The 21161-nt window shown below is 34.2% G+C and overlaps 1 protein-coding gene across 5 annotated transcripts in view; it reads left to right on the forward strand.

Annotated features, from left to right (window-relative positions):
* LOC149421827 (phosphatase and actin regulator 1) overlaps positions 1-21161 on the forward strand; it is a 388460-nt gene that overhangs the window by 236959 nt on the left and 130340 nt on the right. For all 5 annotated transcript variants that reach the window (XM_089634064.1, XM_089634066.1, XM_089634067.1 and 2 more), the window contains one exon: positions 8986-9300. In XM_089634064.1, coding sequence (XP_089490190.1) covers positions 8986-9300 — 315 coding nt within the window. The remainder of the gene's footprint in view (positions 1-8985; positions 9301-21161) is intronic.

Raw genomic sequence — 21161 nt, forward strand, 5'->3', positions numbered from 1 at the left:
CTTTAATTTTGTATGAAATATCATTTTCTTCTCAAATAATGTGCCACTAGCGCCGCCCTCGGATTTTTCTGAAACTTAAGCGAGCTTTCACACCCTTCCCTGTAAATTTTCAGCGCTTATAGTTTTCCTTCAGAATACGTTCACCACCGTAAGATGGCGTTAGTAGTCTCTATTTTCAGAGTTTCTTCCGTAAGAGAATTTTTCGTAAACTAATAACATTTTTTTTACATGCATGTTTTTTCGAGCTATTTTTGCAATGACGCACCCAGATTAAGAAATTTAAAACTAGATAATAATATAATAAATAACAAAGGACTCCGTTTTTGAATGTGGGTAGAGTACATTGCGCCTTCATTGTGAAATTATGTATCTATTTCTATCCTGAATAATTGAGAAGTGCGTCATGTTTTTCATAATCTTTTAACCAAACCAGCAAACAATACATCAATTCTGCGCACAAAGCAAACGGGCGGGTATCATAAATAGCTTATTTTACAGTCTAAAAGCCCTACTAATAAACGATGTGACATCCTTACTAATTGAAACGTAAAATAGAAACAAACGTAAGCACTTCTAAAGATAATAGGTGAATGTGATAAATAGCTAAAAAGAAGATAAGTAATCATGGGAAAGAGATAAATGTAATAAATAAAAAATAAATAAATTAAAACAAAATTAAAATTTATAATGAAATATACAAAAATTAAATATGATTTAAAACGTTGGCTAAAGAAAGAGTTAGCGCAACACGGCATAACACCCCAAAAACAAATAACAAAAATACTTTTGGCCGTGAAAATCTTAAATCATATTTGACGAACCTCTATGGGGCCCTGATGATGGACACTGCAATGCTGTCCGAAACGTTGGCTAAAGAAGAAGGTAGCGCAACACGGCATAACACCCCAAAAACAAAAATACAATAATTAGATTAAAACGGAGAATCAGGATTACAGTAAAAAACATTTAAATACTATTGAGATAAATGTATAAAATGCTGCAAGTAACCCATAAATGAAAATTCAACTTCAAATGTTGTTGCTAGTGAGGAATATTATATTGAAGAAAAAAAAATGTATATATGGAGAAAGTAGTTCTGAAAGAGGTTTTATTTTTTTTATTAAAATGTATTATATGCATTTAAAAAGTTGATAACAGTAAAATTAGTTTTTTGATATCTCCAAAAATACCATGTTATAAGCTTTCAAGGCGAACTAGGGTAATACAATCGTGTCTCGTGATGTCACACATCGGGATGTCACAATTTGTATAAAAATTCCCGCAATAATCCCCGTTTCGAGAATATTACCCAAAAATAAATTGCCGGGAATTTATCCATCACTAGCCAATAGCCTTATCAAAGAAAATAATGCGGACTAATTTTGAATCTCTCCCAAAACTCTTGTTCCTTCAAAAAAAAATAGCGTTTTTAACAAACGGAATACGTAATTGTACATAAAAACCTGGTAACCTATTACGCAAGGTTAAGCTAGTCTGTCGTGTGTGCTGTTTTTAAATGGTCATTAAGCGTTAAGTCCTGACTAAGCTAAGCCTTTGACCGTTGCTCATTATAATTATAACAGTTTGCTTAACGCCGTCCGCGGTAATGTGCCACCCTTCGTCCTCCTTCCTCGTGGAAAAATCCCGCTTGCTCAGTTAAACAGCCCGTCCGGAGGGGTGGATAGTGGACAGGGGTTGTATTCATTCTTTACACGACGGTGTGTATTGTGTGTGAATGCCTCTTTCAACAGCTGTGAGGTCATTCACGTGCTGTACAATAACTGCCCCCCGTTCTAGTGACCAATTTCACGCAGTGTATATTGTATGATTTATGGCGAGTTAAAGCAGGTAATATAATTGGCAAATTGTGTGATTTGATGGAAAAAACCAACCTAAAACCCGCTAAACTTACCTTCCTTATGCCGTTCCCAGACTTGATATGTTTTATTACCAAAGAATGACAAAGGACGGGTTGTTTCCGAGAATTTGAACAATTCATCAAATTTCAAAGCTCATTTTCGGGTTCTGTGAAAGTCCTATTCAAGTTCTGTTATTATATCATTATAGGCTAGTTGCTTGCCAGTACTGAAATATTAACAGAACTTGAAAAAATCTTTCATTGAACTTGAAAATTAACTTTGAAATTAGAATAATTGTTCAAATTCTCCGAAACATCCGTACTAAATGTTTTCTACTCTACGGATTTCTTTCGTAATTAATGCAAGCATTCGATCATAGTAAATAAAACATTGATACACAATAAAACCCATATTTAAAACTTCAATCTATATCGCACTTATAATGATTTAAATATTTGGATATAACACAGATATAATTAATTACAGCCTCTTGATATCTGCTAATAAAAACAATAAATTAAATACTTCGTTTGGTACAAAAATTTCGACGATCGTGGAACTATTTCTTTGATCAATACAGTCCGCTGTGGGATCCGGCGGTGTTCGCAGCCGTAACCAAATGCTGCTTGATTTTTGGCCTCTATAAACGTAAAATTCCATGTGAAGCCTAGGTAATAGTCCGAGAAAGAAGCATACCGACCCACTTAAATCTTTTAAATCGTATGAGAAGGGAAAAAAAGTAATTATTTAACAAAAGATATGTAAATTCGTAAATTTATGGCACTGTAATCTACTTTGGCAGTTATCTCGTCAAACTTGTAACATTCGACCTTAGTGTATTCGTATGTTCGCGTCACTGTGTGATTTATAATATTTCACACATCTTAAAATATGTTTGGAATTCATTATCTACATGATTTGTTTTGGCAATGCTGTTGAATTTACGAATTTTATGATATTTTAAACTCTATCTATCTTTAGTAATTCAATTAATATCACTCACAACAACAATTAACAAAACGCGACTTTTTCCCATGCACGCTAAATGCATCTAAATAATATCAGAACACCATCTTGACAATAATAATGCTTAGTTTGACTACATGTTGTTTGGGAACGAACAATGACAGTTATAAACGAAATGTTACTTGTATTTTTTTATTAAATTTACGTTTAGGAAACAGAGTAACGTAATTTTTATTTTATTAACGTTATTGTCATTATTGTTTTACTATTATTTTACAATCAAGGTGTTAGTAAATCAAACCAAAACACTTAAACACGGTTTCCGAAAACTGGTTGTGGAGCAGAACAATTTGAGCATTGGTACTAACAATACTTTTTTGCGCAACTATTAAAGCCAGGCCTACGATTCGACGCATTTAGAAAGACAATTAACTGCGGATACGTACGTATAATTCCGTAGTAACTGAAAACTTTGAATTTAATTAAATTGAACTTCGTATTTCTCGAAAACAAAAAATAAAAAAAAGTCGTAACCCAAAATCGACTCCAAATGCGAGATAGATTAACCAGTTTACCGCATATACCACGAGTTTTCGGACTATAACTCTAACGAAATTTTCTACTATTCAATTGATGAAAAAACATTTGCTTCGTTTGTTGAAACATCACAAAATCGTTTGCTGCATTCAGCTATACAACAAATGCTTTAAAGATGACCCTTTAGTTTTCACATACTTTATTTATTTCCTTTTCTACTTTTCATTTCCATCCCAGTTTGATGCCATTGGCCTGCTTTTTACATTGGCCTATTGGCCTACTGGTTCCGGGCAAAATTTTGGATTTCTATGAATTTCTCTTGTATCCCATTTAAACCATTCTATAATACTCTTCTATTGGGGAGGCCATAGTCCTACTGTCTCCAGGCATCGCATTTTTACAACCTCAACATTCCCCTATTAGGGCTGCCATAGTCGTACGAGTTTCTTCTTCTTTTCCATAACCCTGAGCTAATAGCGTTTTCAACATATTTTTACAAGGACTTAAATAGTAATGTCACTGCTTCGCGAAAATAAGAGAACTTTTCAATTTATTTCTGGACAAGGGAAGGACGTTAAAGGAACTCCGATTACTGGCTGTATTGCCCCTTTATTACTCGCCAACCCACTCGAACAGCATGTTTAGTGTTATGAGCGCCGATTGGGGAAATGTTTACTTGGATTTGGCTTGTGTGCCCTATATAATAGCGCATATAAGTAGGGCTGTACTGTTTTCTTAATAATCTCGGGTTATTGGAAAATTGTATCGGAAAATTAAACACATCACTTTTTCTACATAAATTAAGGGACAAATGTAATAGTGTAGTTCTACCATTGTTTGATGATCACTAAAATTACACAAATCTAAAAAAAATTGTTAGCTGTTTGAACAATATTAACTTTTTATAATATAATTGAAAATGTATTTAACAAACAGTACCGAAATCTATTTCTGAAATTCTACTTACATTTTTTGTGTGGCATCCGTTTGGGAAGAATAATAAAATCATTTAATTTAATTACAAAAATTATTAATTCCAATGAGAACTTGATTACCAAATTATTGCTTTATTATTTCTGAATTAGATTTTTTTTTGATCGCTTCTCAAAATTACGTATTCTGCGATAAATTTAAATAAAGCAACTTTCCAATTATCTCTCTTTATATCTGTATACATATATAGTTAGATTACAAAACTTTTTTGATTATCTAGAAATTATAGTAAAAGCATTTCAATTGAGCTATTCATTACCTAAGTAGTTACTTTACAAAGCCTCCATTATTTACGCTTCATATTTACTTTATTAGCATAAACATCACACCATTTGCTGTGCATGATTATGAACGAACAATATATATAAACACTGGTGAGTCAGATTGCCGTGACCTACGCCCCGAAGTTTCCCATACTCCGCAATAAATGTCAAATCTTGTAAACTTATATTGAATCAAAGTCACGCCGGGGGAGGGGTCGCGAGCTTTAAGCTCTCGACTAATAGCCAAAGCTCCGCTGGATCGTAGGTTCTACTTCTTGAATCATTTATTGAGCACAAATCGCAGATTTAAAAAGTTACTCTTTCAAATCAGTCTTTTGAAAAATAATTTGTAGGGTTATACTTTATGTTGATTTTATGTTTTTTTAAATGGATTGTGAATATCTAAATTTGTATATCGTCAGTTATTTGAAAGTTAAGGGGGTTGTTTGAGGCTGACTATATAAGCCTTTCATGTTTTATTCAACAATTCAAACGCTTAACCTCTTTTTGTGAAATAATTGACTATTAATTAACATTTTTCATTAGAAAAAAATGTCACTAAAAGATTTTTATTCGATTCGATTATATTCCCATAGACATATTTGTTGTAATTTTATTAAAAAACCTTTGTAATAACGTTTTTTATGGGATCCGTATTAGAGTACGAATGAAAACCAACCAAATGTAAAAACAGATCGATATGGTTTGCACGTTTTTATAGAATCTTTATAATACGTGCAGGTTCTTTATTAATATTTTAGATACCGACTTGGTTTCGCATCTACCAAAATTTATTTAAGTGTGAGATATAAAATTACTTCAGCTTTAGTGAATAATTATAAGTAGTTAATACTTTCTACACAAGTTCACTCTCCTCCTCTCATCTTTCATATTTCGTTCGGACTTTTATGACGTGTAAGATAAAACATTTCATAAACAAGTTTTCTACGTTTTATTTTAAGCTGTAAAACCCACGTTTACAGGGAAAACAGTACCACGCGCAACTGTAAGAAAGATAATAAGTATGTTTATCTTCAGGGTTTTGTGCCTCGCCCTCGCGTTCGTCCGTCATGCGATTCGATGCGTCGTGCATCGCCTATTCTTCTGTCCATATTATTTCCCTCACGTACCGTCCCGTGTCCGAGCTAACTGGCCATGTCTCCCGTACTTGTTTAAAGCAGTAGCGAGGAGCAGGACGGGGGACAGAGGACGAGGATGGGTTCCCTCACTTCTCATTACTATTCTCAGGGCGCGCGGCCGCCCATCGCGCCGGATCTCTTCCCCGTTGAGGGATGTGTACGGAGAGAGGAGCCGCGGCCGCAAATTGAGTTCCGGATGTAAGACATGCTTCTACTCTAAATCCCGCACTATTGTATGCACGTGCAGGACCACTTGATATCTTACACATCTACCGCATTTACATCTTATGCTCATTTAATTCGTGAGTGTCGGCCAACCCATCCGAACGAAAATGTCCTTACCGTTGAACTCACGGTGCCGTCATTTCATTTCAATCCATTCTGGATTTTCATACTGCTAAGACTGTATCGTTAGTTATAATTCAGCTAAATAAAACATGGTAGATAATTATATGAAAAATCTTTGATTTTATATAATATCTGCTGTTATCGAGCCGTATTACAGATTATTCAACCGACTCACTATACCTTTCCAGCGCATGGCCTTCAAATAACAGAAATTAGTTACGTACGTATTCTATAATTTTGTGTGGTTTGTTCCGGAATCGCTCCTAGTTCTTCGGATAAAGAAAACTCAAACGATCCATTTTTATTTAGTTTTTTTTAATTTTCGTCCTCAATTTGGTCTAATCATTTCAAATTTATTACAAATAGTAACTTGTAATGCAATAACTTTTTACTTACTTTATAATCTGTTATTAGTAATCTCAACTTTTATAAGATCGACAAAGTGTCAACTGTACATTTAACAACTTTTATAAGATCGATAAAATGTCAACTGTACCTTTAACAACTTTTATAAGATCGACAAAGTGTCAACTGTACCTTTAATAACTTTTATAAGATCGACAAAATGTCAACTGTACCTTTAACAACTTTTATAAGATCGAAAAAGTGTCAACTGTACCTTTAATAACTTTTATAAGATCGACAAAATGTCAACTGTACCTTTAACAACTTTTATAAGATCGACAAAGTGTCAACAGTGCCTTCAACAACTTTTATAAGATCGACAAAGTGTCAACTGTACTCAACACAGACATATGAATATTAATAGACTAGAAATTAAGGATGAGGGGTAAAATCAACTGTTGAAGAACGAAGAGGGTAAAGCTGACTGTGATTCGTCAATAAATCAATCTGATAGTATATAGGCATCTCGCCTTATAATATCACCATTTAGTTCTTAAAAGTAAAATCTGCTTTTGAATGAATAGACATTTTTACATGGGAGCGCAAATTACTCGCCACGTTATGAACAAATTTGCGAAGTCCAAATTCGGCAAAATAAATTTCTTGTATTTTCAGAGTCGAATATTTCGTTTATGTATTTAGTTAAGACACTTTTATAAATGTTCATAATTTACTTCCCAGCAACCAACCAGCTTTGTGTTTAACGTCCAGACGTATTTCGATGTGATAGTATATGTTTCTACAACTGATCCATATTATACGATGTGAATATGCTTAAAATAAAGTAAAATAATGCTTATATATGGAATGTAATACGACAATTGGGTTTATTCTCTTTTTCACATCTATTTTTACAAGTTTTCATAGTACAAGTCACCATTTTGCCGTGTTATTTCGTAAAATGAACCGATGATGCCTCAACCATAGTTCGCACAAGAATGATGACGTCACGTTTTCTAAATTCACTTGAGGCCATACGCGAGCACAGCCGGCTCCAATGGAACCGGTATGGGGAGTGGGGAGTAATACGCTTTTAATCACTTAGGGCAGGTCTACTAATATTCATATGTCTATGGTACTCAACAACTTTTACGTAATGTAAAGCCTTGTACATCCGCGCGTAAACCTTAAAAACGCAACTTTAATTTTCTGTGTTATTCGCTTCGTTGTTTCGGACTTCGGAAATGGTCTTTCTATATATTTTTCTCTGTAATTTTCCGAATGTTGTGTTTCGAACGTGAATAATGCTTTCATGAAATACTTAGTCCTAAAAAATAGCCAAATAACCCCATCATTCTTTACTCTGCTGGAATAAACGTGCTTGGCCGTGAGAAAGTCTCCTCCGGTCTGTTGAATAGAACTTATTCGACCGCAGACGTCATATAAAATGAAATGCCATAAAGATGTCGCGATGAATAGAAGTAATATCTCCTAGCCGCATTTCGCAAAGTACTCTGTATACTGGAAAGCTTCGTCTTTAAAGCTTTTGCGCCGTAAAAGTTTTAATTTTAATCTGTCCGTCCTATCGCCAGATAAATGATGCCGTTATGCAGGAGTATTTAAATATAAATTTTACAACTTTATTTATGTATTCCTACACACTCGACAATAATAGAATTTAATGAAATTTGTATTTATATGTGTGCCTACAACATACAATTTGTACAACCATTCAAAATATTTGAATATATGTTTTTATTTTTCTAATGTTTGACACCGACAATTATATTACATATTCTGAAAACACCAATATACAGCTTTTTAGCTATCGGTTGAAGAAATTAAAGTGCACTCCAAATACTTTGGTTACTTAGTTCAGAGTTTACGCTTTCGAAGTATCAGACCTTGAAAAAGACTACAACATTTAGGACGGGTTGTTTCAAAGAATTTAAACAATTCATCAAATTTCAAAGTTAATTTCCAAGTTCTGTGAAAGTCCTATTGAAATTCTATTAGTATATCAACATGGGCCACTTGCCTCACAGAACTGAAATAATAATAGAACTTGAATAGAACCCTTACAGTCCTTGATAATTAACTTTGATTTTGGTAAATTGTTCAAATTTTTTGAAACAACCAGTCCTAAGTATCATTTCTAACGAAAACCTATGATTGTTTCGATTATTATATGCATTTTGTCATTCTTTGTAAAATATTTTAAACCGTTGGTTTTCTAAATAAAATATTCAATATAATTTTCTAGTCGTACAAAATAGTCTTGATTTTAATAATATTTTTTTAAATTCTGTTTCCCCGCCATCACTGTTCCTACAAAGGCCACGAATCTGCCTATTGATGCTTTTTGCTGATACTGATGTCTGTTTTATCCTATCCCTGTTGCTACCGCATTCCCTTATATTAATTATTACTTACTTATTGTGTTTCCACATTTTTTTCTTCTACATCGTGCTACAGGTGCCTTCAGACTCGTAAATATACAATACAATATATTAAAGTATACTTTGTTCCATTCAGGTGAAGAGGATGAGACTGAATCGCCCGTATCTACCCCCGCGCCGGCCGCCCCGGCCACCGGCCCCACGGGCGGGCCCCCCCAGGGCGGCGTCAATATGCTGAGCGGCATGGGCGGCAGCATGACGGGCGGCATGACGGGTGGCATGGGGGGCGGCATGACGGGTGGCATGATGGGCGGCATGGGTGGCGGCATGACGGGCGGAATGGCAGGGCCCGCCCAGGCGCAGTTCAACCTGCAGCAACAGCTGCAGCAGCACCTACAGCACCAGCACATGTTGTACCAGCAGAACAACCCCCCGCAGAACAACAATATCGGTGAGTAACCAAACAAACACCCAATAAACCCCCTGCTTCATTTCATCGACACAGCTTTTGTTCCAGCCAACTTCGTGCGTGTATATTATTATGTTCGTCTTCAGAAATTTATTTTATTTTATGTTTGGCATTTTTATCTCATTGGATATAACATGTACTGTTATATTACGGCCTCTTTATGATTATTCTTCAGTTTTTAGTCCTCGTAATAAATCTAGGTACCTACTATGTCCTTTATCTTTATGATAACCGTGGTCATACGTCACAACTCTTAACCCATGTGTGTCCTATGACATTGTATTTATCTCTTTGTGATAACCGTGGTCATACGTCATAACTCTTAACCCATGTGTGTCCTATGACATTGTATTTATCTCTTTGTGATAACCGTGGTCATACGTCATAGCTCTTAACCCATGTGTGTCCTATGACATTGTATTTATCTCTTTTTCTTATCATTGGTTTTGAATCCTAGTTTACTTCAATCGAGTGTGTCTGCGAATACAACTTAATTTTGATTGCCCCTCCCATAACGTGCCTGGCTAGGTCGCTTAGGCAACACTTTTTCTTCTAAATTACGCCGCGATATCAACACTTGGCCTAAATTAATATCTCATTTGCACACAAAGGGCCCGTTGTTTTTGTACACAAGTTTGACGTCGCCGCCGGCTCCTAGGAGCATTGTTCACCCGAAGAAACATAATTTGAAAATATATGAGAACATTTAGTTGGAACTGACTCCCACGCAGAATGCGCGGACCGCCATGGGCATTCCGAACGCTTTACTTTAATAAGGGAACGTCTGTTTGAAAAATAGGCTCATGACTCCTCTTGTTATTGTGTGCCGGCTCCGCTGAGAAGTTACATGCTTTAGGCTATCACATGTTATTATAAGCTTTGGGAATTTTCAGGAGATTATTGGAAGATGGTGGGGATGCCTCAGGAAGACCTGGTACGATAAAGTGAATCGAACTCTCGTAGTCGGGTCCTGTTAAGAGGAATACACCAGACAAAATGTTTTTATTTATTAAAAAAATCGGCAAAATGCCCGGAACGTCAACGTAAGAGTAAAAGAACATCTACGATGTTTAAATAATAATGCTTGTTCAGAATTCGAGAACCATTTAATAGAAACTAATCACTCATTTGATAAAATCTCGGGAACTAAAATATACAGTAAAATGGAATTGGAATTAGATTAAACAATTTATAAGTCCTCGAAATTAAAAAAAAACGTTAATATTAATTTAAACATAGTCCCGATAATAAGTAATAACCGATAGTCCCATATTTAATTAATTCCGTTAATCTCCGCTGTAGCTGCCCCCCCCCCCCCCCACCTACCCATCCTAAATAAATTGTCCCATTTTCTATCTGTGTCTCTTTCTTTCTATTTTGTATCTTTATCACTCGTTGTTTTATTTACTTATACATATGTGCCTATATTTAGTTAATAATAAGCCCTGACGAAGCTTGGGAGAAGCGAAACCCGGTTGGCGATTTTTGTTAATTCAAAAATAAAAGTGGTGTATTACAAATTCGTTTTCTTTCCATTTAATATAAAATATCACACCAGGAAGTATTTGCTTCCTTTTCTATATTTTTATTTTAATTCTACTCAAGCGAAACGATAGCAAAAGCTTCAATTTATTCAAAGAATATGTTTTGGTATTCAAAATGTAAACCGATTCGTGGTAAAAGTTAAAATTTCTTTTTAAAATAATTAATTAATTTATCTTTTTTTTCATCTCTTTCTTATTTTCAGTTAAAGTATTACCTATTTTACAAATATATTGCATTTCACAAAATAATATATGAACAAATGAATCATGTATTACATTTATATAATTATACACATATTTCGACTACCATAATACGGACATGTGTCTAGTATGGTAGTCGAAAAGCATGTAAAAACCTGTATTCAAATATATTTTATGAATAAAGAAAAAAAAAATTAAATCTACATTATACTTTGGACCACCAACAAAGGTTTTTTGTGATTAAAACAAAAACTAAAAATGCACATATTATAGAAACCACAATATGAGATAACATTTATGATAGAGTTAAAACTTTTAAAAGTTTAGTTAAAACAGTGTTAGGAATTTAAAAACTTAGTTAAAACAGTGTTAGGAATTCATGCATTCCTTAAAAAAGGCTCGTCCCCTTTCAAATAGCCAATGTTGAACACGGATAATTAATTGGCTTTATATCGGTGTTTAAAGCATTGTATCTTTTAGGATCGACGAACCAGAATTGGCGTTATTTATATATTATATCATTGTAACCTTTTTATTTTTTTATATAAAGGTTAAAACATTTAAAATTTTATGCCAAAAATGTGATTGGTTTCTCGTTATTGTGACTCGAAACAACTTGACAAAATCACGGACGCATTAAACGTGGATGCAAACTCACTGCGAGTCGTGGTCTAGCTACCACTGCTTCAGTATATAAGGGTTATTAATCCGCCGGCGTTATGTTCTTCATTAGCAGAAAAGCCCCATTTAACCGCACTAAGTTCTGAAAACAATTTTCAATAATTGAAAACTAACGATAATCTAATTTCGCCCACCCTTTCAACGGAGATGTTACAAATGATAAGGAACAAAGGAGGCCAGATAGTAATACAGTACATAGGTATAGTAATCTTCCTTGGGCCACTCGTGGACTCGTGCCTGATTAAAGCTTTATCATAACTTTCTAGACTCCTTTATTACGACTTCGGTTCAGTTGTCTGCGTTTTCTCCCTTATTGTTTTTATATAAAACGCGCGGTGACTGAAGAAAAAAATTGACGGGTTTTACTGCCATGAGGTAGTTTTATTGTCCCCGTATATTACTAATCTGTACTTTGCTTTTAATTGGAGCCATAAACTGTGCCGTTTTATTGCGGCGTTCATTTAGATTTCTGCCACTTTGAATCGCGAATTTTATTCTATTAAAATAAGATAAAAGTACAATAGGAATTGATATTCTTATTCTTCTCACGGAATAAATTAATAAAAGAGAATATGTAGTTTTCTGAACATTTTACGTCAGGCTAAGGGGAAAAATTCAAAACCTAACTCCTTCAAATTTCCGAAAGAAACTCTGCTCGTTGACGCAACTTTCTTTGTTTGCTACTTGCTACTACATGCTACCATTTTTGTTTGTTTTTCCCATTGTTTGCAAGTAATGTATTTTATATTATTGTTATTATAACGAAATATTTACCGATTAGGCATCTAAATAAATAGTTGTAAATACACCGAAAGAGCCTCTCCGATTAAACAATTGTTCATAGTTATTTTCCACTTTTCCACGAGGGGTGTTTGCGATATCTTTTCACATTCGTTTTATTTTTTTTAACTCCATCTATTGTATACTCACGTCCAATCAGAACCCTTTGTTTGGTGTATCATACAGACAGTAGGGGTTATAAAAGGTGGCGTTTGTCAACCTGTTCACATTTAAGTGATCCTATTGATCAAAAGTATGCATTGTGATGTGTGATTTATTCCATACTCGATCACAATACACACACGAGTTGATGAATAAATTGCTTTGTTCGATTGAACTTCAAAAGCTTAAAACATACTTTGACCAAATTGAACGAAAGTTCGCAGTAGTCTCTTTTTGTTTGTACTCCCTTTTTTAATTCTTTCGTAATTCATATCCAAGTATCCAGCATTCGAACGAAGCAACAGCAAATGGCGCAAACGCCGCTTGCGGTTGCTTGCGTTCCTTTCCGATAATTTGATGCTCGGCTCGCGTTTTTGTTCGCAAATGTATCCGTACCTTTAGGTTGTCAACATTTTTAAAATAATTTAATTCATTCTTAGATTTCGAGAAATATTTTCTTTGCAGAATTGGGTCTGCTTATGAAACTTATTTAGTTACTTGTCACCGTGACAAATTTAAACTGGAAAAGTCTAGTTAGAAAAATATGTATTTTGTAGGAGCGTATTTTAGTTAGAAAGTACAACATCTTCATCCTATTATCAGGGATTAAAAGGCATTCTGTTTTGTGAGAGAGAAAGACGGAATTACAAATTGCTGTTCTTACCCCAACCTGAGCAAATTTGGTGTCACATTATGAACGTGATAAAATGGCTGTAGGTTTATGGTTTAGGTCGATCGTGGTTTCTGCTTTTGGATCGTTTAACGATTCTATGAAAGCGAGCCGTAAATGGTTAACAAGAGGTAATCAAACCGCGCTAATTGTGATGAACACCTCGGAACCTCAAGCTCATTGATTGGCAATCTTAATCAATTAATCGTTAATTGACTCGCGTGGCGTGGTTAATACATACGTATTGCGTGCCTATATACGTGTGATGTTACCAACACTCCTTTGTATAGCAATTCTCTTTTGTTTTCTTCGGCCAGACGTTTAATAACCTGTTGTTTATGCTGAAAGTCTCTTGTATTATAAGCCTTATCGATTCTCTGTTAAGGCGTGAATTGCAACGGCATTCTGCTCATTAGAAGCAAAACTAATTGTTCCGTTTGTACTATTGTCTCTACATTACACTATGCAGTTTAAAACATCGTAAAATAAAACATCATGTACATCGCTTGTGGCTTTCTTATTATTTTATTCCTTTGTCCTCTAGACATGCCAATGCCAATAACTTATACTTTGCTGTTTTACAAGTAATATTATTTGCTTCCAAGGGTTGGTTAGTTGGTTCTTCGCACTTGATTTACGTGTATTGCTTATTTGTTGAACTCAAGTACAATTTTACGATTCCTAGCTTAGATAAATGTTTTCATTCTTATAATTTTTTTTAGATAATATATGGTATATTATAAAATTTGTACTAGATTTCGTGTTTATTGAGTGCCTAACCACGTGGTTTTTTCAAAATATCAAACTAGCTGAAGTCTCCGACGTTGCCCGGACTTTATACAGTTTTTCGAATCAGATTTCGATAAATTTACCTCTTATTTGCAAATTGTGCAAGGATTGGGTAGTTTTTCGAAATGTCTTGTAGACAGTGACATTTCTCTTGTTTTGAAGGTCAAGTGTGCAGAATTTCATCATTCTCGATAGATTAGTATAAAAACCAAACCCGCGCGCCCGCCCCGCTCAGACACTCTTCCTTAAATAATTAGATGAAATGTTCATGAAAAATGTAGCTTTTTGTGAAGATACGTATTTACTTGAGCAGTATTATATTAATAATTATCAGTAAATTTAAATCCCTTGTCTGTTTCTGTAATCTGAATTATTTCCATGGCGCGCACAGTGCTCATCAGTAATGGGAAACCTTAAACATGGATTTTTTGTCCTATGGGAAAAATGAACTATTCGTCCTCCCAGAAGATACATTTCATTTTCCTTTTGTCTTGTAAATACGAATTGAAATTTCTTTTTCGTGAATGGAACATTTTTTTATGATCCATTCAGTCTCATTTTCCATCAGTATTCGAGCGGGAGCGGGTTTTCAATTAAACCGGCCATACATTTGGCGAACCCGCGGTTTGCTTGCTTGATGGACGGGAAAATAGAGTCCCGCATTGTTTTCACAAAAGGTCGCCAGGGTTGCCGTGATGCATGTTTTGTAATATTTAACATAAAAAGACCAATCTCTTGTTATAATTTCATTGAAACTCTAATTGAAATCGTTTGTTTTTCATTACGAGCACGAGTAATTAAGTTGTCAGGAATATGTAAAAGGTTGGAATTCTTGTATTATATATATAGTCAGCTTTGACGTTGGATACGATGTTATAACAGGCAACATGCAATGCACAATGTGTATTGCGCAATGTCATTTTATCTGATGGTAAAAATGACTTTGTCGGTAGGTATATTACTGATGAATAACCGTCATTTCGTCACATTCATTTACTCCCAGCTCGTGCTGTTACGTGATTGCACTTTATGAATTTGTGATTCCTCACTAACATTTATTTATTGAACGAACCTAAGTTGATCGGTTGAAAAAACCAACAAAGGTAATTTTAAAACAAACCGCCATTTTTACGTTGTATTGTGATTTTGATCTATCAATATGATTTATTTATTTAGAATTTTTTTATTTATTTTTTGATTAAAAAATATAAGATCAAGTTTTTTTCTTCAGTCACATAACTTCAACAATTTCAATGAATGTAATATGATATAATAAAATCATAATGTATTAATTTTAATGGAATCCTAGTCTAAAATCAATACACCTCAAAAGTTACCGTTGGACTCTTTCAATGATATTAATGTGATTATTAAAGACAAATTGACCAAATTGTAGAGTTATACTTTAGAATGCTATGCTTCTAATGACAGGTGTGAACAGTATTTTTAATGTGGGAATATTTTTTAAATCGTTCGAAATCTTTACTGTAAAACCCAAAATTTTCATAGCCCTGTTAGCGATAGAAGTTATATGAGATACAAATCAGAGTTTCTGGTTAAAAATAAGGCCTATATGTGTGTGTGTAAAGGAAATGTATTTCCTTTAAATTTAGATTTTTGCCGTACGCGTTCCACGTTGCCGATAAAGCAGAGCATCAGAACTGACAGACGATATACTACGTGGAAAACAAAACAGAACAAAAGTCAAGATGTCGATATTGCGTTAGATTTTATACAGGGTTGAAGTAACCAAACCAAACTAAACCGATTGCTAAAAAAACTGATTCAAGAAACTTTAATGTCGTTTCTTTATTTTTACAGAGCAACACGAGTGTTTTATTCAATCAACTGAAAAGGAATTCAAGTTCAATATTATATATAATAATAATACTACATCCCCAAGCCCTGCTTATTTATGGGGTACATCAAATACTAATATTATGTAATTAATAACTCTACTATATTGTGTAATTATATTATGTAATTGTTATATTATGTAATTCGTCTATCTTTTTTTTTACTAATAAAAAAAATAATATATATAAGCAATACAATTCCTATTTGGGTTAAATGTACCTACCATTTACATTGTTTGATTAGCCGCAGGAGTTTTTTCCTTTTGAAAAACTATTGAATTACTCTCCCAAAAAGTAACAAAATAATAAAGAGAAAAAGCCAGATGAAAGTGTGAAGACAAAGTGTATAAAATCCTTCAGGTCAGTAATCTTAAAGCTTTTCATATATAAGAAAAAACTACTATGCCAGTTTGCCAGCGTAATAAGATCCCTAATTCAGATATAATTAATGGAAAGCTGTGAACTGTTTTAATCGCCTTATTTCAGATCTGTTGTGAAAATCTCCTTTCAGTCCCACGCCAACTGTGTTCAATGAACATGCCAAATAAATATTTCAGAGAATACAAACATAATACAATACATTTTTTTATAATTGTAATTGTAATTGTAATTATTTATTTTATATTTTCCTTCTGTTCTTAATGTTATGTTGTTTCTTTTCTACTCTAGCGGAATGTGTGTAACATTTACAAAAGCTTTACGACTGTGAAAGGTGGAGCTTTGCATTAAATATGACCTTTTGGTACGAAAGCAATATTTATTTCGCGCACTGATTATAAAGAAGTATAAATAAAGGAATCCCTTTACAATTGAAACTTCATTTTAAGAAACATTTTATTATTAAAAACATTTTAAAAAAAGGTTGTACGTGCACTGTACATTAATGTACTGTACATGCAATAACTGCACTGTACGTGCAATAAAAATGTTTGCAAAAATGTACAGTGCACACTTATGTTATTATGTTTAATTAATTATGGTGGTTGGAATTTCGGACGATAGTTGTCATATTTTACGATCCCTAATAAACAAACGTCAAAATATGCCTCCTGCAGGACTTACCCGGCAAACCATCATTATTAGTCCTGGCGATAAATTACTACGTTTAAAATATCCGCAATTTTTAAACGCCTTACGTCATTCTCAACCCTTTATTTCATGGGATAGAATTAAAGCCTTTCAACATTTACTTTAGTGTGTTACACTTACAGTTTGTAATATTTCCTTTTAAATCGTTTCATTTTAATATCGCTTAGTGCTCCGCCGGTGAGGTAATCGAGGATAGCGACTAAAACATTATCACTTCAGCCTACTTCATTCCGCCTGGGTGGGTAGGGTACTAGCTACTAAGTTGGGTAGATACTGGGTACGTCCCTGCTTTCTATTGATTCGGGAAATTAACGGACATTATACAACCTTGGGTGAGGTAGGGTAGGTACAACTGGGGAAGTCCGTGCTTGTAAAACGCGCTCATCCTTTAAGTAGGTACCCGCTGTATGGTGTAGGTAGGCTCCACAACTCTACATCCTGCCACGTACCACATGACTCGACCCTAATTATTATTGATTTAATCTTAAAACTGAACAGGTAAGGGATTACTACACGATTTTTATGGAAGTCGCGTAGTAACAGAGTCGTGCGAAGTGTTAAACATTCTTAGATTCGTCCTTTAAATAACAGAACATAAAAATAAATAATAAGAGCCTTACTAATAAACACTTCTCAACCGTTAAACGGTTTTTTAGTTACACATTGATTAAAGACCGTACAAGCTCAGATTCGATTTGATACTAATAAAATATGTCTTTAACTGGCCCCGAAAGAGCTAGCAACGCACTTCATGACATGACACATGACATTCCCATCTACAAAGAGTAAAGTTAATTCGGACGTATTATTTTTTAATTGACTGTTATCGCGTAAATTTAAAAAGAATTCTATAAAAGTGATGTTTTTATGCATGTGTAAGTAATATAAATCCTAGAAATCACCGCTTATATTGCGCAAACAATGAATCAAAAATGATTTTTTTTACTCTGTGGGAATTTTATTAAATCGTATAAACGAGATAAAAGTGAAGTGACAGTTTTCTTTCAGATCCTCCAGTTAAAAGGAATATTTTCTTAAATTTCGTATTTTCTGCAATTTTTCGAGGTTTGGAATAAAAATATATGTTTTTTTTCAACTTTTTCATATTAAAAATTAAAATATTCCAATTTATAAATATTAAAGTATATTTCAAATACAAACATCTAAAAGGTAATTTTATCTACTTTGTAAAATGGCATATGTTTTTTGACATCTTTAGTGGCAATATTCCGAAATTCGATGAGAAATTAAGTTTATAAAACAGAACCATGGAGCCGTTCAGCACAAGAATTTGCTTCACATCACTTCTCCACGATAAATAATTACTACATCATCACGTGTTAAAATATATGCTTTCACTTTCTCGTGTCGTTTTTTTCTGTATTTTTTTTCTCCATTCACACTTGAAATGTTATACATGGGGACACACATGCTGGCATAAAACTATAAAACTGGTGTATGAATCATCGTGTCGATTATTTTTGATCTCCTTAAATCAATTAATTACTTCTCTATTATCATCAAACCAACCGGCCATCATTCGTTCGGAAATGACTAAACTAAAATTTTAAATTAATTTTGTTTAACATAAACAATTTATACATCTGTAGATGTACTGTACAAATAAAATTAGTATTCAGTTGTTACGAGTCTTTGTCATCTTTAGTTAAGTGGTTGGACATTCGTCTCTTCTGCTTCAATATAGCCTTTTTCAGTCTGCTGCAAAAGATCGGCTTTATTCTGTAGACACTGCCTTTTGCCAGTCTCATTGTCCCGCAAATCGCTGATCGTTGGAATTTTTCAAAACAAATTTCAGCTGTTCAAACAAACCTCTCAGTCGAGATTGCAGGAATTACCCCCTCGTAGGCAGAAACATCTCGCAGGGAACTCGAAACGTGATACGGACCGTACTACTGCTGCGATCATTTTTTTCAAATACCAACCCCGCACCGTAGCCAGATATATGACTAAAGCCGGCGGTAGACATTCGGTAAACCGAACTAGCCAGTTAATGTATTCGTATTTTATTTTCAGGCTTCAGTTTTCCTTGCAATTTCTTAAATAACACAGTTAACTGTGAAACACAGTTTAACTAAGTAACTTATCCTTACGCTGTTTCGCGGCAGGGATGGTCAGAGAGGATAGACCGTTACATAAATCTGTCTCGGCTTACACCCATTGCTTCATTCACATTCATATTATATAGCTATTTGCAGTAGCTTGTTGGGTATAAATAACATTGTATGTAATTTTTATACAAATAAAAAAAATAAAGTAATTGTTTGGGCTGGTTTAAAAAAAAAAAATATGTAATTTACATTACATTGTCAAGTAACAATATTTGTTTCTATCTGTGTTCGTTGTGAATTCATATAACCAATGTGTCTGTGTATTGACGAGGAAGTCCAAGTGCTACCGCTACTTTCTCGAATCATTTGTGTAACCTTGCCAAACTATTCTCAATCATTCACCAATCCTTCGCGATAATGGTTGGTACCGTATCCTCTGATTAAGGCAAAACAAGCGACGAGGCGATGAGAGGATTAAGCATTTAATCCTCATCTGCTTAATCCTCATCTGTTTATATCTTTAAGTCTTGGCGTGAATGTGTAATGCATGTTCTACAACTCTTGGTGAGATTACCCAAGGAGCCCGAGCGCGAGTGTAGAAGACACGCTCGCCTGTCTTCTACACTCGCGCTTGGGCTCCTCGGGTAATCTCACCAAGAGTGTAGAACATGCATTACACATTCACGCCAAGACTTAAAGATATAAACAGATGAGGATTAAGCATTTAATGCAAATATATGTACAGACATTTTCGATATATTTAAAACCTCTCCGTCCTACTAAAAACGAAACAAAAAATATGTGAATATAACTGAAATGTTACTGTATTCCCTTATGTTTGTAAGATGATAAGTATTTATTGTACTGATATGTTTTATATGTATGTGCTGATATATTATTTCTGTATAAGGTTTGTAAATTTTCCACAAGTACATGTTTGTACAAGCCCTAGGGGCGTTAAATTAATAAATAAATAATCCATTTTCTGCGCCTGCGTACAAAGGAAATTTAACATTAACATATTTATTTTGCAACTGTTATTTGGCAGTATAAAATGTCTTATCGACACAACGTGGAAATCGGAAAATGCTCTTGTGACTTCGGATATGAATATCTTATTACAAACTGGTAGCTAAGCTATCGATGCAGCAGAATATAATATTATCCAGTCGCCGCAGCAGCCCAACTTTGGTCCCACAACTCCAGAATCGTTATAAGTTACCCGTAACAAGAAGCTATTATCACACGATATGCGGTCACCCCGGCTTAAACACTAAACCCGCCTGTAACGGGGGACGGGTAACTTTTCATCTCAGCTGAGTTTGTATGTATTTCCTCCAAGGCTGAGTTCCGAGACTGGCCTTCCAGATTTAAATACCACGAGGGACTTTGCCAATACAAATAATAAACTTACCCTATGGCCCTTTTTGTTCGTTGGCTCGATAGATTAGGCAAATTAATTAATTCCACGATATTGTACCTTATGAAACGTAGCAGTCAATTTGCAAATTGTCCGCTTTTGCCAGAGATTAATTCGCAATAAGTAGTTACGTTAACATTTTAATTGGCCCGAGAAATTCAAAAAGTACCTTGTTACGTTATTTTCCAACGTTTGATAATTATTATGCCTCGAAAAGTATTCCAGGTTACTGAAACAAATTTCAAAGTATATTTCGCTGTCTGAATCTGTGAAAATGTTGTAGCTACAAATAATAATAATGTTTGTGATGTTATCTATGTAAGGTACCCGTAAACTTTTTGATTGACTTTTGAATAATTCATTAGTTGAAAATGAAACAATAAAATGTATTTCGTGAGGTTCTCTTGCGCTATGTGGTTTGGTTGAAGGTAAACGAGAAAGAGGAATGTGTCTAATGAAAGTTTTATATTAAAATAATTTATATTATCTGTCTTGTGGTTTTACTTTAGCGTAGTAGATTTTCAATTTGGCAAATGTTTCCAACTTTGGCATTTGCCTCCTCCCCTTCTCCTTAGTGGTAAT

The sequence above is a fragment of the Hesperophylax consimilis genome, chromosome 8 (genome assembly GCF_061612785.1).
Source record: "Hesperophylax consimilis isolate HC1 chromosome 8, BYU_Hcon_1.0, whole genome shotgun sequence".
NCBI lineage: Eukaryota > Metazoa > Arthropoda > Insecta > Trichoptera > Limnephilidae > Hesperophylax > Hesperophylax consimilis.